Source organism: Triplophysa rosa, linkage group LG4 (assembly GCF_024868665.1).
Source record: "Triplophysa rosa linkage group LG4, Trosa_1v2, whole genome shotgun sequence".
Classification (NCBI taxonomy): Eukaryota; Metazoa; Chordata; class Actinopteri; order Cypriniformes; family Nemacheilidae; genus Triplophysa; species Triplophysa rosa.
In genome coordinates this window covers 31,989,838-32,008,065 of record NC_079893.1, presented here as the reverse complement: position 1 = coordinate 32,008,065, position 18,228 = coordinate 31,989,838, and the positions used below count along the sequence as shown (strand labels likewise).

General features: G+C 42.9%; 1 protein-coding gene across 2 annotated transcripts in view; it reads left to right on the top strand.

Annotated features, from left to right (window-relative positions):
• The window catches only part of LOC130552863 (adhesion G protein-coupled receptor L1-like), a 30,572-nt gene extending 22,466 nt beyond the window's left edge, over positions 1-8,106 (top strand). The window contains exons 10-25 of one of the 2 annotated variants that reach the window (XM_057331509.1): positions 273-458; positions 535-573; positions 653-833; positions 1,181-1,303; positions 1,571-1,776; positions 1,948-2,121; positions 2,228-2,437; positions 2,719-2,939; positions 3,291-3,357; positions 3,586-3,677; positions 3,841-4,009; positions 4,158-4,313; positions 4,464-4,560; positions 4,749-4,871; positions 5,007-5,024; positions 5,505-8,106. In XM_057331509.1, the coding sequence (XP_057187492.1) occupies positions 273-458; positions 535-573; positions 653-833; positions 1,181-1,303; positions 1,571-1,776; positions 1,948-2,121; positions 2,228-2,437; positions 2,719-2,939; positions 3,291-3,357; positions 3,586-3,677; positions 3,841-4,009; positions 4,158-4,313; positions 4,464-4,560; positions 4,749-4,871; positions 5,007-5,024; positions 5,505-6,337 (2,895 nt within the window). In that variant the 3' untranslated portion in view covers positions 6,338-8,106. The remainder of the gene's footprint in view (positions 1-272; positions 459-534; positions 574-652; positions 834-1,180; positions 1,304-1,570; positions 1,777-1,947; positions 2,122-2,227; positions 2,438-2,718; positions 2,940-3,290; positions 3,358-3,585; positions 3,678-3,840; positions 4,010-4,157; positions 4,314-4,463; positions 4,561-4,748; positions 4,872-5,006; positions 5,025-5,504) is intronic. The other variant, XM_057331510.1, reaches the window with a different exon arrangement.
• The last annotated feature ends 10,122 nt before the right edge of the window (positions 8,107-18,228 follow it).

The following is an 18,228-nucleotide window of genomic DNA, read 5'->3' as shown; positions in this document are numbered from 1 at the left end:
GATAGTTGGATGGATTGATGGATGGATGGTTAGATCAACGCTGGTTCAAGGCCCGCTCAGAGCTCAGGATGGATGAATGGATCATTGGGTGAACCGAAGGATGTATGGATAACTGGATGGATTGATAGATACTGTATATGGATGGATGGATGAATGAATGGATAATTTGATAAACCAATGGATGGCACGAATGGGTGGATTAATAGATAGATAGATGGATAAAAAGACAAATGGATGAACTATGAATAGATGTTTGATCTTTGTCTATGTAGATCAAGAGTGGAGAGAATGCTGCACATATCGCTTCTGTGCTTGTCAATCACACTCGTGGGCGGATCTATGCCGGTGATGTCACTTCCTCTGTGCGTCTGATGGAGCAGCTGTTGGATATTCTGGACTCACAGTTACAGGCTCTCCGACCCGGAAACAAAGAGTCAGCAACACGCAACTACAACAAGGTGCTTACGCGCTTACAAACACACACACACACAGATGTGAGGACAGCAGAGTAACCGTTTCATTCTTGACTTTCAGCTGCAGAAGAGAGAGAGGACGTGCAGAGCCTTTATTCAGGTAAACATTCATCAAAGACATTCATCCCGTGAACATACACTCTCTTCTGTGTGCGACACATCACATGTGTGTTTGTCAGGCGGTGGTTCAGACAGTGGATAATCTGCTGCGTTTGGAGGCGCTGGAGTCGTGGCAGGACATGAACAGCACAGAACAATCTCACGCTGCCACCATGCTGCTGGACGTCATGGAGAAAGGAGCCTTCCTATTGGCCAATAACCTGTATGGTGGCCACTTCAGCGACCGTGCGCCCAACGTCGGTACGGCAGTGAACCTCTAACCTCTGTTTCTAGCAGTTTATTTGGAGTAACTCTTTTATGTAAGAGAGTTGAAATGATAGTGTTTCGATTGCTGTTTGCCATTCAAAGACCGAAAGTGTTTAAGCCAGTGTGTGTGTTTAAAATATGAATTGAAAAGGATCCTTCATTCTCTTTATAAACCACATAAACAGAACAATTTAAAACAGCACATAGCAGTAAATAAGTGTTACGTTTGAAATGAAATACATTTACACTCACGTAAGTTAGCGTGTTAACCGTTCTAGAGATTGTTGAGCTGTGTTCATTCAAAGACTTAACATTTGATTCTGTGTGTGTGTGTGTGTCAGATCTGGAGGTGTATGTGCTGAACACAGAGATGGAGTTGAAAGATCTGTCGTTTCCCAACACCTACGACAGCGACAGCACCATCCATGTGTCCTCATCCACCATCAAACAATACAGCCGCAACGGTCAGTGATACTCATTACCTGTCTGTAGACAGCAATAGTATTAACGCGCAACCAAGATGGTTCTCTCCCCGTTGTCATGGCAACAGTCACCATGGTTTTCCTCATGCCGTGGTGACGAGCGTGTGTTTGATGCTGCAGGTTATTGTGATGTGAGATAAATGTATCTGGGATGTCATCTAAATGCAGTAACGGGCGATCAATGACATGTTGTGATTTTGCTCCTGCCGAGGCAGTGAGAGTGTGTCTCTGTCTTCTGCTCTCCATCAGGTCAGGTGAAGGTTATTTTTACTCTCTACAAGAACCTGGGCCTGTTTCTGTCCACTCAAAACGCCACGGTGAAGACGGACGGCGAGATGAAATCCGGCGGACACAGTCTGGCCGTCAACTCGCACATCATCTCTGCATCCATGAAAAAAGAGTCGAGCCGAGTGTTTCTGACCGAGCCTGTTGTGTTTACTCTACGACACCTGCAGGCGTGTTTGCATTCGTCATAGCACAAGAATATACATAAATAATCCGCTTTTAAAATCACTAAAACATTTGCAGTAAAATGACATGTCACGTGATATAAGAATTCAGAACACAATAACAGAAAGACGATCAGACTCTTGTGTAACGCTCATCGGATGTGTGTGTTTTGACAGCTGGAGAATCACTTCAGCCCCAACTGTTCCTTCTGGAATTACTCGGAGCGCTCGATGAAGGGTCAGTGGTCGTCTCAGGGCTGTAGGCGTCTACACAGTAATAACACACACACCACCTGTGCCTGCTCACATCTCACCAACTTCGCTGTGCTAATGAACCACCAGCAGCCTGCTGTGAGTTAACCAACCACACACACACACACACACACACACACGTTTGTGTTTGTAGAGCTGTGAGACACTCAACGCTTTTCTCTGTGTGTGTGTGTGTGTGTGTCAGTATCCGGGTGGTGTGCAGGGACTGATTCTCTTCGTCATCACGTGGGTGGGGATGGTGATCTCTCTGGTGTGTTTGGCTCTGTGTATCTCCACCTTCTGCTGCCTGCGGGGCCTCCAGAGCGACCGCACAACCATCCACAAGAACCTGTGCCTCACCCTCTTCATCTCACAGCTGCTCTTCCTCATCGGCATGGATAAAACACACTACACGGTGAGTGCGGGAGATCAGATCACATCAGACAAAACAAGATCAGATCAGATCACATCAGACAAAACAAAACAAGATCACATCAGACAAAACAAGATCAGATCACATCAGACAAAACACGATCACATCAGATCACATCAGACAAAACAAGATCTCATCAGATCACATCAGACAAAAGAAGATCAGATAAAACAAGATCAGATCACATCTGACAAATCAAGATTGGATCACAACAGACAAAACAAGAGTGTGTGTGTATTGACTGGCTTGTGTTGTGTGTTCAGGTTGTGTGTCCCGTGCTGGCCGGTCTTCTTCATTTCTTCCTGCTGTCGGTGTTCTGCTGGCTCTGTATGGAGACGGTTCAGCTGTACGTTCTCATGGTGGAGGTGTTTGAAAGCGAGACGTCTCGTCGTAAATACTATTACCTCTCCGCATACGGCTTCCCCACGCTGGTAGTGGCCATCTCCACAGCCATCGACTACAGGAGCTACGGAGGAACTAAAGCGTGAGTGTGTGCTTCTGTCTGTGTGTGTGAATCCCTCAGAATCAATGCACACATACATTGTTTTACTTTTATTCTATTCTCAGGTTTCTGCCTAAAACGTACATTTTATATATTTTTTATTGTTTATATTTCAGTCAATTTGTGCTTTATTTTAAATTTCATTCTATATTTTATCTTTAACTTAGCACCTTATTTTAATTTCCATAATTAAACTTTAAAACTTAAATGTTTAATGTTTGTACTTATTGTACTATTTGTCTCTTGTAAATGTTAAATACTTTGGCAATAATATAATATTGTAAGTATTGTGTGTGTGCGTGTGTGTGTAATGATCTCTTGTGTGTTGTGTAGTTGTTGGCTGCGGGTGGATAACTACTTCATCTGGACATTCATTGGCCCCGCCTCTCTCGTTATCCTGGTGAGACTTTAATCCTCCAGTTAATAAAGCGCATCAATAACAAATAACACAGAATGTACTGCGGTGTGCTGTGTTTTCAGTATGCCGTACACATCCTGTATTCTGTGTTCAACACTTTATTTGATTAAGTAACGTGCACTAGAAAGTTATCAAGATTATGAATACTGACTTATAAACTAGACAATCAATTAACTTCTCTCATGAGTGATGTGTGTGTTTTATGTTTAGCTGAACCTGGCGGTGTTGGTCATCACTATCCACCGCATGCTCAGACATTCCACCGTACTGAAGCCAGACTCCAGCCGATTCGACAACATCAAGTAAGAGCGCAGGGGTCAGAGGTCACGCACACTGGGAATCTCAGATCAAAGCATATGAAGATGTGTTTATGATGCTTGTGTGTTTGTATATGACATCAGTTTGTGTGTGTCGAGACGGTCAGCAGGACTGTGATGTGTTTTCTCTTCGGTTTCTCTGTGACAGGTGTTGGACGCTCAGCTCCGTCACTCTTCTCTTACTCGTCTCTCTCACGTGGATTTTTGGCCTGTTGTTTATTAATGACAACAGTGTTGTGATGGCGTACCTCTTCACCTCCTTCAACGCTTTACACGGCATGTTCATCTTCCTCCTCCACTGCGCTCTGCAGAAGAAGGTGTGTGCGTAGTCTTTTTATTATAAATCTGTGGATTGTTTGTTTATAATATGACTGAATAAGAATGATGTCACAAGCAGTTTGATCTGTGTGTGTGTGTTATGTGTAGAATCTGTTTTTCATGTCAGCGTTCTGTATCTTTCATTAGGTGCAGAAAGAATACAGCAAGTGTTTGCGACAGTCGCCCTGCTGTGGCCACGCCTCCTCGACCGGTTCACACGGTTCCCTCAAGAGCTCCGCCCACCGAAGCAACAACCGCTACTACGGCGGTAGCCAATCACGACATGCTCCGGCGCAAAGACAGGTAACACAAACACACACGTTTATCCTAAAATAATTTTGAGCTGTGAAAATTGTACGTCTTTCCAAATTTTACGATAATCAATATATTTATTGATTATATTTTTGCTTTATTGCTTGATTATAGTTACTCTCATCATGTGTGTGTTTGTAGAGTCGTATCAGGAGGATGTGGAACGACACTGTTCGACGACAGACGGAGTCATCCTTCATGACAGCAGAGATCAACAACACACACACACTGACCAGAGGTGACACACACACACACACACACACAATTAACTTGCAATACCATTTGTCAACCATAGATGTGGATAGAAGTCCAAGTCTGAAGTTCATCTGTAATTATCATTATAATGTGTTGAAGGTGACACAGACTCTGTGTATTGATGTCTCACAGGGTGTCACTTATTAAATGATTTCCGTTGTTGTTCCACAGGCACTATGGGTAATCACCTCCTGGCCAATCCGATGCTGCAGAGCCGCTCTAGCTCCTCCCCTTACAACACCTTACTGGCTGAAACATTCAACCCCCCCTCACCAGCAGTGTTCAATGCCACGGGTCAGTGTGTACGCGCACTCGTGTGTGTGTGGGGGGGTATATATGTTATTTCTTTCTAAACGTTTTTATCTGTATTCACTTCTTCTCTCCTGTCTCGCTCTCGTTCTGTCTGTCTCTCTGTGATCCGATCGACAGGCACGTTCAGAAACTCAAGTATGGATCATGCGTTCTAATGTGTCTTCTTAATTCACTCTGTATCTTCATCTCAGTTTCAGTCGTTCACCTAAACGAAGCAAATGCGCAATATTTCATTCATACAGCATGCTAGTTCCACATGGCTTGACGTTTACATTAGAAACACAAATCTGTCAATGCTGAGCTTGCTTGTTAGACATATTCCAAGTGGGTAACTAAATACTGTCTTTAGCGGTCTAATTCACGTGGATTTGAAGTTGGCTTGGATTTCAAAATCGGTTTAACCACCTGGGATCACACAAAAAGATGAAATGATGACTAGAAGGTTTAAAAAATACATTTGTAAGATTTGCAAAAGATGTTTTTACAACATATTTGATCAATGACAGCATGAGTTTGTCTCAGATGGATCATCTCATTGTCTATTTTCATGAAGAACACCGTTACCTTGACATGCTATTGGCTGAAGTAACGGTGATTTCTCTCTCTGTCCTGTAGAGGGCACTCTGTCACGCAGTCGTGAGTCCTGTGGATTGGAAGGAGTTCGACTGAACGGGAACTACAACAACAGCTACTCGCTGCACGGAGGAAGCGCTGACCTGCTGGGGGGCGTTCCTGTGGGATGCGGAGGTGTGTCCGGAGAGGTCAGCCCTGCCCTTCTGACACCAAGAGGGGCGGAGCCTAACTGCGGCCTGCGGCGAAACCTTTCCGATGCTGCAGCGCTGGAGAAGATGATCATATCGGAGCTGGTGCAGAGCAACCTGCGGCCCGCCGCCGATCGCTACGGCAACGGAACCGGCTCTACAATGCACCGGCAAGATTACGCCACCACGACGAGTCACCGAGAGCCTCCGCAGCGTCCGCTGCCCCGCCCTCCTCCCCCACCCCCGCAGGACGAGGAGGAGCTATTGTACAAAGCGCTGGAAAAGCCCCGCCTACCAGACAAACCCCGCCTACCCGACAAACCCCGCCTGCCGGATAAACCTCGGCTCCTGGAGCACGCTCAGTCGGTGTTCTACCAGAGCGAGGAGGACTCGGAGAGCTTCTCAGCGGAAATCACCGACGGCGTGGGCGGGGCCGGACCCGACTCCGCATCTCTGTACATGCGGGACAGGGATTCGTCCTATCCCGACAGCAGTCCCGAAGCACTAGGGCCGGAACCACACTCGACGCTCCCGCCGGACGAGCTGTACTTCAGCGCGGGACGCCAGGCTCACGTCTCTGCGTTTTACCAGCCACCTGCGCGCCGGGCCGGCGACGAGAGCCGTGCAGCGCTGCAGCCGTCACAGGGAGAAAGCGATGGACAGATGCAGCTGGTGACAAGTCTGTGACTAGGGCGCTGGTGACCAGGACACGCAGATCTGGAGGAGGACAATGAGGACGGACATCATCATAGCCATCATCATCATCGTCGTCGCAATTAGTAAATCCTTAGAAATGACGACCAACAAGAACATGGCAAAATTCAACTTTCCTTTAAATGAAGAAAACAAGGCTTAAGCAGGTTCCCCCCAAACAAACAAAAGATGTTGTTTACACATCTGGCAGACTCGTTTTATCCAAAACAACTTGAACATTTGAACAGTTTTGCATTTTCTCATAATGGCGTTTTTAAAGCGGCAATCCGTAACTATTTATTTATTTATTTATTCGGTTAAAAACGAATAAAAATCAGTGTTGACGTCTCCTTACCTCCATTTACAAGAGCAAGCTTTTAATAATGATTTAAGTCGAGCTGTCAGGTACGATTTTGTGGGAAATGTCAGTTTGATGTCATCCGCATAAAGATCGTACATAAAGTAATGAGATTTTGCCGTATGCATGTATTTTGTGTATTTTCTAATGCATTGATTAGAGAAAAATGATTTTTGTTTATGGTATAAAACAGTTTTAAATGAAACCCCAAATAGATTACAGACAAGATGATGATGATGATGATGTTGGCTTCCTCCTCCACGTCTCTGTTTCCCGGTCACCTGCACACCCACCCTGATCATCTCACCGCCATTCACACACATCGCTCTTCTCAACCTCCCCTTCCTTTACATCATACAACCGTTCATCACGTCCATCTCTTAAAAGTCAGCTGACACCAGTCTGAGGTGGTTATCTGCTCCCGAGAACACCGGCAGACCACCTCAGACCGGATTCTTCCGCTGGGACTTTTTTGCTTTTCAGGGTGGTGTGTCGAATGAGTGTCTGACTTCACAGAATGTAAAGGAACTTCACACCAGACACTGCAGCTCTCACACTGTACATGCCAAAAATCCACACGCGTCATAGAGGTCAAAGGTCATGACATCACTGGGTCCAGTGGTTTAATCAGACTGTTGTTTCCGGCGGTGTGGCCAACAAGAGACAATGAAAGGAAAACTGTTGTGCCACCTGCCCAGACACAGACCAGTCATCTTCTGCCGTGTCGAACACATCGACCAATCGTCTTTTTAAGGAGGTGGGCTCGGTGCCCCTCCCTCTTCCCGTGTTTGAGCAGATCGATGACAGTCAGAGCGTGACGTTCGAAAACGAAACGAACGTCGCCTTGAACGCTGTGTAAATAGACCTGAGAGACGTCGCGTCTCTGGACGAGCTTCTCTTCACTTCTCGATTCATGATGAAAAACGTCGTAAAGAATCCGTAGGTGAACTGACGGCACTATCTCTCTCTCTCTCTTTGTCCGTTTCTGTCTGTCTCGCTCTCTCTGAGTGTTTCATGTAAAAAGATAAGAAATGTTTTTTAATCAAAATAAAACAAAGTGAACTGAATGTGTCTGTATTCCTATTGCTCAGATGCCGCTCTTTCATTGATCGGGATTTCTCTGGACTTTTTGAGTTGGGTTTCGTTAAGTATCAACTTAAAGGGGTCATATGTCATGAACACGTGTTGTTCTGTGTCTTTGGTGTGTTATAAGTCGCTCATGCATGTATTAATTCAATTCAATTCAATTTTATTTATATAGCGCTTTTCACAATGTGCATTGTTCCAAAGCAGCTTTACAGGAGCAAATAAGAAAAACACAGAAAGGTAAAACACAGCACAGTGCATGGTGTTTATAGACCAAGCAAAATCATTCTAATAAATAATATCTAATAAATAAATAAATGCAGTCTCCCGGGGAGCAAGCCAACACTGCACTGCTCTGCTGTGGCGAGGAACCCAAACTCCAATGATGAATAATGGAGAAAAAAAAACCTCGGGAGAAACCAGGCTCAGCCGGGAGGGCCAGATCTCCTCTGACGTGTCATAGCTGCACTCAGTGACCCCGACCAAAGCCACCGAGCAACGTCCACGAAGAACAGGGAGAGCCCACGAGCCGCGACCCAGGAAGCCCACCCTCCCAAACCGTGCAGGTCCAACCCGGTCCCATTCCGCGATCAACAACAGACAACAGAGGGACAACCAGGGAAAAGTAGTAATGGCATAATTAACTTTATTCCTCTGTTGTCCGACATCGACCACAAAACAAGACCAACCAGACCAGACCCACACAGTCCCAACAAATGAAACGCCCCGAACCACAACCAACAAGCCCCCCCACTCCCTACAACACCCACCCAGCAACCTCCAATCCAAGTCACTGAGTGCAGCCATAACTTCAAACTGCTGTCATGTGATGTAAGTTTAGCATTAAATACCAAGTATTGTAAATTTAGCATTTATGTGACAAGTAGTCCGTCTTTTCTCTGATGTATTAGACATGTAAAACTGCAGAAATGAAAGTGTGGGAACAAAAGAGTCATTCTATGTAAAAGCGAATGCTCACCCAGACCTGTCTGAAACACCTCGTGTAGCCACACCCCCACAAATCTACATCAGTTGGTGGTCTGATTTGACTAAGACCGCCCAAATGTATACTCTAAGTAAGGTGGGCGTACCTGTCAGTACAATTGAAGAGGAACCTGATGTTCCAAATATGGTCAGAGGCGTCACATTCCCTCACACGCTTGCAGTATTCCACCAATCACTACGAACTGGTGAACTGGCCAATCACAGCACACCTCGCTTTTCAGAGCCATGAGATTTGTCAAAAATCTGCGCATTTCAGAGAGGCGGAGCAAAGAGGAGATACAAACATGAGCGGTGTGTGGAAAATACAGCGTTTATACGCATTGCATTACATCTAAAACAAACCATAATATTCGTTTTAGCCGTGTCATATCACCCCTTTAAGGCTAAGTTGTGGTCGTGCGTAGGACCACCGCCGTAGGCAACGCATCAGTTTTCCTTTCTACTTGTGCGTCGTTGTCCGCGTCGACAGGCAATGACCACTAGGCGTCAGTGTCCACGCGCGTGTTGCTTGTGTAACCAAGACAAGAGCCGAAGAAGAAGCCGCTGGTTTGAGAAGCATTAGCGGTAAACACTTTTGTTGCAGCATGAGATGTTAAATAACTTTAGAACAAATCTTTTACTCAGATTATTCATTTTGGAAATGCGTTTGAGTGAACAATGAAATTGTTTTGACCCGAGGGAGGGTTCAAACACACCACACACAGCCTCGTACCGCGTCAGTCCTATGCACGAGCATAAATGACGCTTCAGTCTCAGGTGTTTCTCCTAAAATTCCTTTGCCAAATGAGAGTGTAAACACACGAAGAGTCTGGAGGTGTAGATGAATGTAGATTGTAGAGGTGAAATCATCTGGATTTGAGTAAATGTGATGAGAAATGTTTGAGTTGATATCGAGATCTTCAATCATATTGACTTTTGATTGCAGACGAGACAAATCTGAGCTCAGTTTGACACATTGTTGACATCTCTTCTCAAACTGACAGACACATTTGTCAGATTTCTGACTCCTTTCTCAGGAGAAATATCTGATGAGACTCGAGCAAAAGTTTCCATTGAATCTCATGGAAGTCTAGGAGAAACNAGTTTCTCCTAAAATTCCTTTGCCAAATGAGAGTGTAAACACACGAAGAGTCTGGAGGTGTAGATGAATGTAGATTGTAGAGGTGAAATCATCTGGATTTGAGTAAATGTGATGAGAAATGTTTGAGTTGATATCGAGATCTTCAATCATATTGACTTTTGATTGCAGACGAGACAAATCTGAGCTCAGTTTGACACATTGTTGACATCTCTTCTCAAACTGACAGACACATTTGTCAGATTTCTGACTCCTTTCTCAGGAGAAATATCTGATGAGACTCGAGCAAAAGTTTCCATTGAATCTCATGGAAGTCTAGGAGAAACGGTTGAGATGGTAAAGAGATCTCACATGTGAAGACGTTTACTAACACATGAAGGCTCAGATCTTCAGATACCGGCAGAATAAATCTGAGTTTCTTGCTGTTTAAAGTTACGAACTCGAGATTCCTGAGACTCAACAAAAGAACCTGCTGATGCTAATTCTGTGAGGTTGAATCCCCCAGCCCTCTTCTTCAGTATTTGAAATGATTTCACCATGGGTGTGACCCCTTCACGCTGATATGAATCACAAACCTTCGAGTCTTCTGCTCGCATCTCTGAAACGGGTTGATGTCATATCTCAGAACACCCCTGACTTTCTTCTGCAGAACACAAAAGAAGATATTTTGAAGAATGTTGATAATCAAACAACACTAAACCCCAACGACTTCCATTGTCTGAACACAAAACCACCGATACGTTTCTTAAAATATCTTCTTTTGTGTTTCACCGAATACAGATTTACAACACATGAGAGAGAATAAATGATGACTGAAGTTTGATTTTTGGGTCTCATGAATTCATTTTTGATGTAACAGATTAAATTATTTTAGCAGTCCATTGCCAATTTACTATTATTACTTCTATTATTAAAAATGGATCTATGTAACACAATAAATTAGTTTATATTTTGCCAGGTAGCACATGGTCCAATCAGATCGTAGGATTGTGTTTTATGTGACATTTTCGTTTGGGTCTTAAAGGGATCTCATCCCCCCATTGACTCCCATAGTATTTATTTTCCCTACTATGGCAGTAAACGGGGGTTGAGATCTGTTTGGTTACCGACATTCTTTCAAATATCTTCCTTTGTGTTCAACAGAACAAAGAGATTTGTACATGTTTGGAACAATCTAAAGGTGAGTAAATGATGACAAAATTGTCATTTTAGGGTGAACCGTCCCTTTAAACTACATTGTTCATCGTTCCTTCGGGTTTTAGTGGTTGGTTGCTCCTAAGAAAAGTTAAATCACTTGGACTAGTTTTTAATACCTTAAACACAGCAGAACACACCAAATGAAAGCTGTTTTTATTTAGTTGTATTCAAACCTATCACCCAAAAGTGAAAATTCTGTAGTCATTTATTCACCCTCTTGTCATGACATTCTTTCTTCCGTAGAACACAACAGAAGATATTTTGAAGAAAGTTGGTAACCGAACAGCACTGGACCCCATTCACTTATATTGTAACCTCAACACAAAACCAATGCAAGTCAATGGGGTCCAGTTAACAACATTCTTCAAAATATCTTCTGTGGTGTTCTGCGGATGAAAGAAACTCATACTGGTTTGAAATGTCAGGAGGGTGAGGAAACGATGACAGAATTTTTATTTTTGGGGTGAACTATCCCTTTAAAGCAACGACTGGGTATCATAGAGAGATGTACAGAAACTTCCCCATTGTCTACAAACACATTAAAAACAAAGTGTTGAGTCATTCAGACGTTAAGGAGTGGTTTCACAGACAAGGATTAGATATGCCATGAGTAAGCCGTGATGAAATACACACATTTCGGTAGCTTTTATAGAACGTGCTTTAGGAAAAACATTACTGGTGTGCATCTAGAGACAAAACAATAACACTGATATATTTTGAGATGTGTTTTCAGTTCAAACACATTTTACAGCAGACTGGGACTAGAATTATCCACTGGAAATATTTCTCCTAGGGATGATTTCCCAGACACGGGTGATCAAACTTCAACACTCTTGTAACTAGATTTCATCTGCTGATACTCTTTCATTCAATTGTTAACAGCACATGTAAATCCTATAGATTAAAAAGGTCGTGCATTACGATTATTTATCACGAGAGGGGTGTGAAAGAGAACAGACACTGGAGAACAGACACTGTTCCACCAGGGGGCGCGAGAGCGCGCGCGCGTGCACCGCAGTCAAACACATCGTGACTCAAGCGTCGGTGTGACGATGATGTTAGATATTACTCACCGATTCTGTGGGATTGAAGTCTCTGGCAAACTGCTCACGATGACCACAGCAGAAAACCATCAAACAAAACAAGAATATCAAAGCAAACTCGATTATGAGTTTTTACTGTCAAGGAGACGCAACATTTTCAACATGTGGTTTCCAGGAAAGACTCTACAGGAGTTGATCATGGCTTTTCTAAAGCAAAGACACTTTCTTCAATATGAGGTGTTCATCAATGAAATCTGTTTATTCTAGATTATGTCATCATAGTCCCGCACAAACCGGCTGACGGACAGCTTTTTCCCTCGGGCTATTAGACCGCTCAACATCAGAAACTCCACACGCTCACACTTCTTTTTACCATGCACTACAGTTACATGGACTATAATGCATCATGCGTTGCACCTCATGCAATAACCAGACTTACATACCTATATCTGTACTATGTGCACTATGTGGTTGATCCATTATACATACACCTGCATGTGTCTATATGTCTAATGTGTACTGTATATATTGTGTTGAATGTATTTTGTCTTTTTTCTACAGTCTGTCTATTTATACTTTGCACTGTCCCAGATAGCACAGGTACGTCTGTAAAACATCTGCTAAACATCTTAGAAAGAGCTGTTGTACATCCATTCTACATCACACACATCTCACAGACGTCTTCTAGAGGTCTATATGACATCTGACAGCAGACGTCTCAGAGATGTAGGGCAGACGAGCAAACAGCATGTCTTGCAGATGAAAATGCAGACATCAAATAGACGTCTGCAGGTGTTTGTGTGCTATCAGGGAATAAGAAATACTGCTGGCTTATTTCAAACCCTGTACTGGCAAGCACCTGTTTAAGACGACTTTCTAATCAAAACTTTAAAGTTTCTCCTTCTTTAGTGGCTCCTGTGTTTTGTAATGCAGTAATGTGATCGGCTAACACAGTCTGCCAATGTATAAATTGCTTAAAGTGATAGTTCATCCGAAAATGAAAATTCTGTCATCATTTTATTTTTCTTCCGCAGAACACAACAGAAGATATTTTAAAGAAAGTTGGTAACCGTACAGCACTGGACCCCATTCACGATTATTGTGTCAACACAAAACCAATCCAAGTCAATAGTGTCCAGTTAACGACATTCTTCAAAATATCTTCTTTTGTGTTCTGCGGAAGAAAGTCACACAGGTTTGACATGACATGAGGGTGAGTACATGATGACCGAATTTGCATTTTTGGGTGAACTGTCACTTTAACAGACTTGAACTTAAAAGTTTGCATTTTCAGGTCCCCAACACGCTGGTGTTTCACATGAAGGACAAAAACAAGTTTTTAGTTGAAAACCATGTTGTGTAACCACCCCCTCAATGAAGTCGAATAGTTTTCTCTCTCTCTCTTTATACTGGAGCTCCCCTGCTGCTGTCTGCCAACAGTGATGAAGATAATGGACTCCAACCAACAACAGACAATCAGTGTGTATTTCACACGTTTCTCCTGCCGTGGGTAACATCCTCAATCTGTTCAAAGATATATTCATTTGACAGCTTCAGTATCTCTTCAAACAAAAACAAGATCCAATCGGTCTGTTGATCATCATTTATCTGATACGCACCAGAACAGGAGTTCCTCATAAATTCTTGTTTATAGAATTACACTTTTTTTGACACGCACTACGCTATGCCCTTTAAAATGACACCAAACATGGAAATGAAAATTCGATGTCAATGTCACACATGGTGTTGTGCTGGTTAAGTGGACAGAATCATCACTCGACCTGTGTTGTGTGAGTTGTTGACCAGCTGCTATTTCGCAAGAGGAAGTCTGAAGTGTCGTAGCTATCCTGGAGGTGATGAAATGACGCTTGCCACGTCTGTGCTGCTCTTTATTCGTTCCTGACAGATCGCACAATTGTTTTTACCCCGTCACGTCTTGATTTCCTCCTACATCGGTGCAAAATTAAATTCTCTGAAATATGTTTCCATCTCTTTCCATGTTTCTTCAAGAAATCATTTTGGCTGATGCCGTGAGTCACGCTCGGGCCGAGTAGCTTCTGGACTTCATCATCCATCCACTGCCTCTTCCACCCTTCATCACACAGGGCTAAATCTGGCCCTACTAACAGGGAAAGTTCACCCAAAAATGAAAATTCTGTCATCATTTATACTCACCCTCGGAGTGTTTCAACCCTGACTAAATTTATTTCTTCAGATGACCACAGATGATGTTTGAAAGAATGTTAGCAATTTTCAGTTCTGTGACATCATCCACTAGCATTGTAGGAAAAAAATATTTTTTTGGTTCTGTTGAACACAAACAGTTACTGGGCACCATTGACTACCATTTCATGCGTCCTACTATGCTATTAATGACGTCCAATGAACTGAAAATGACTAACATTGGTCCAAATATCTTTCTCTGTGTTCATCAGAACAAAGTCATTTACAGTGGTATTCAACGACATGAGGCTGAGCAAATGATGACAGAATTTTCATTTATGGGTGAACTGTCCCTTTAAGTGCAATGCTCACAACACACACGTATGCTCTTGCTGACTCAGTCGAGCGAACGGTCCTTAAATAGCATCACCAGAGTCCAGGAATGTAAAAAAATAAATTTTCCCGCTAACCTGTTTCAACGTGCCCACAAAATTTCCCATAATGTATAACGTCACTTTACAGGTGTATTGACACAGTATCTGACTTTCATTGACTTTTCAGCGATTATAACAGGTCTATGTTTTATTGTAAGAGCATGATATTGTAGCAGTTTAGGTCTTTTTCAAACGAAACGCACACAAAAACAGGAAGAGAAGCATGTGTGTTCTGAATGCTGAAAGCTTTGCGATCTGTTTTTGTGAAATTGTTAGTTCCTCATTTAGCTGCATGAAAACCCAAAGCTGTCATGACGTAAGTGCTTGGCAGCAGCGTCGCCGACCTTTGTGTGAAATGCAGACTTTCCCTGACTGACCGTCAACACGCCTACAGTAATGTGACCTCACACACCCTGATGTTTGTCTAACTGAAAGCTCGCAGTCAGCAGGTTTCGCCGCTGCATCTGGAATTCATATCAACGTATCATCTGCATACATTCATCTGGAATGATGACGTTTTGAGGAATTGCATAGATGTTCACAACAGGGCTGTCACAATGCATCAATATTGCCAAAGATATTCATATGAACAAGATGCGCCACTGCCGTTACGATGAATGGTGGGAAATGCAACGCTCAATATGGCCGCCTTAGCGAAGGAAGTCCCGCCTTCCAATAAAACCAGCCAATCGTCGATCATGACGAGCAGTAGATGTCGAGGCGACCTCGAAAAAGGTGATTTTTAGGGCAATTTAAGCCTAGCAAACCAAAGTTATGATACCGTTCATGTCATGTTAAATTAGAGATCGGAAATATGCTCTTTAATTTTTGCCAGCGATTTTAGAAATATCTGCCTTCCCCCAATCAAGTAGATTGGACTGTGGACTTGCTGTGACGTAAATAACTGCCCAGAGGCGTTGCAAACATGGCCGCCGAGTGGACTTTGGTATTGTCCAATAACTGCTTAAAATAAAATAAAATAAAATATATTCTTGTCTGCTAGCGTTATTTTTTATTTCAATAGACGACATCATTGTGAACTCTTTCGGACATGATGTCGTGAAAATCTAAAATTGTGAAATCGTTCATAACACTTGACAATGCATCGTACAGTATATCTATCAAACAACCAATATTTTTTAAATACTTGTTATAATCAACATCTCTGAACATCTTCGAGTCCCCGGCGTCTCATTGATCAGCTGCTAATATTTCAGACAGATACAGAAAGTGAATGTGTTCTGCTTCTCTGAAACATTACAGTAATTACAAACATTACATGTGGTCTGAAATCGCCCGACCTTAACCTGACTCTCCAGCTTTGAGCTCATCTTAACACATCACCCTTTAATCCAGCGTTCGTAGGTACGGGCTTTTTCTGAATGAGCTTTCATACGTCACATGGTTTGATGTGGCTGTCATCAGTCCATTCATCTTTCCATGCAGAAATTCAGCAGGGATCTGGCATCTGGGATTTTTTAACTCTCGTCATGTATGGATATGACTTTTTCCATGTACTTTATCTCATATTTTTGTTCGCATAATATTGATTTTGTCTCATTTCTTTACTGCTCTCTCGACTGGTAAGTTGCTTTGCAACTTGGATTTGAGTAAATGTTTGAGTTGATATCGAGATCTTCAATCATGTTGACTTTTGATTGCAGACTTGACAGATCTGAGCTCAGTTTGACACATTGTTGACATCTCTTCTCAAACTCTGAGACATTTGTGACATCCTGATTCTTTTTCTCAGGAGAAATATCTGAGATGAGACTTAAGCGACCATTTGAAATTTGCATTTGTGTCCATTTGGTCTTCGTTCAATCTCATTGATGTCCAGGAGAAAGCACCCATGAGATGGACGTGAGATGTAGGCCTATAAACTGTATCCAATGCTTCTCACATTGGCCATTATTGCAAAGCACCTTTACAGAAGCGTTAGAGTCAAAACTACTGATACGAAATTACAGAATTGACCAGAAATGTCATCATGTTGGAATAAATACAAACCACAGCAAAGAGAGATAACTTCCATTTGGCGCTTAGGTTATCAGGTTTGGTTTGTTTGGGGACGTCCCCGTTTGTCTTAAAGTGACAGCTCTGATGTGTCATGTAAGGCTGTAGCGGCCAAGAACCACCCGATTAAAATCCTTTAATAATGTGCGGCTAGCCATGGATTATCCCGCTTATACCATGGTCATTTGCCAAGTTAAAGCTGTTATTGATGTTTACGGTGTCATTTTTGATCAGACGGGTGAAATTTCAAACTGACTGGAGTGCCCGTGCATTAAAGGGTTTTAATGCACACCTTCTAGCCAATCAGAATCGAGTATTCAAACAGACCGTGGTATAAATTAAAATTAAGAAGGACGTATAACACTATGATATTTATTGTTAAATGACATATGACCCAATCACTGTGATGTCAGTCGTCACTGATCTCATTTGGTGAGATACATTTCCTGATCTAATTTGGTAATCTGACATGCATACATTTATATCTTAAATGGATATTTTAAAGTTGGGTTTTCCAGCCCGTGTCTTTGTTTACTGTTTCCCTCAAGTAAGCTCTGATCACGAGTCTGGAAAATAAAACGAAAAGACCCGTCCACATACAGGAAACACTTCTGACACCCTGAACCACTTTCAGAAGGGAAGCTGACAGAAATGACAGAGACAGAGTTTCAGACCCACACACGACGTGACAACAACACACACACACTCTCTCTCTCTCTCTCTCTCTCTCTCTCTCTCTCCCTCTCTCTCTGTCTCTCAACACACACACACACACACACACACACACAACACAACACACTCTCTCTCACACACACACACACACACACACGACACACACACACAAACCACACACAACAAACTCTCTCTCTCTCACACACACACACACACACACACACACACCACACACACACACACACACACAACAATCCTCTCAATCTCTCACACACTCTCTCTCTCTCTCATCCTCTCCGCACACTCTCTCACACAACACACAAACACCACAAACAAAACACACATCTCTCTCTCTCTCACACACACTTCTCTCTTGGTCTCTCACACACACACACACACACACACACACACACACACACACACAAACACACAAACACAAACACACAAACTCTCTCTCTCTCACACACACACACACACACACACACACAAACAGTTTTTATACTGTACAAACTGTATATTCTATCCCCTATCCCTAACCCTATCCCTAAACCTAAAGATCATAGAACACTTTTTGCATTTTTAGATTTGTAAAAAATATCGTTCTGTACAATTTATAAGCTTTTGTGCCCATGAGGACCTCAATTTTGGTCCCCACAGTGACACGAGTCCCCATGTGTTGTGTGTATTCAGGTTTAGGTCCCCACCGGGATATACAAACATGAACACACACACACACACACACACAAACACACAAACACAAACACACTCTCTCACACACACAAACAGCTCAGTGGTTAAAGCGTGGCACTAGCAACGCCAAGGTCATGGGTTTG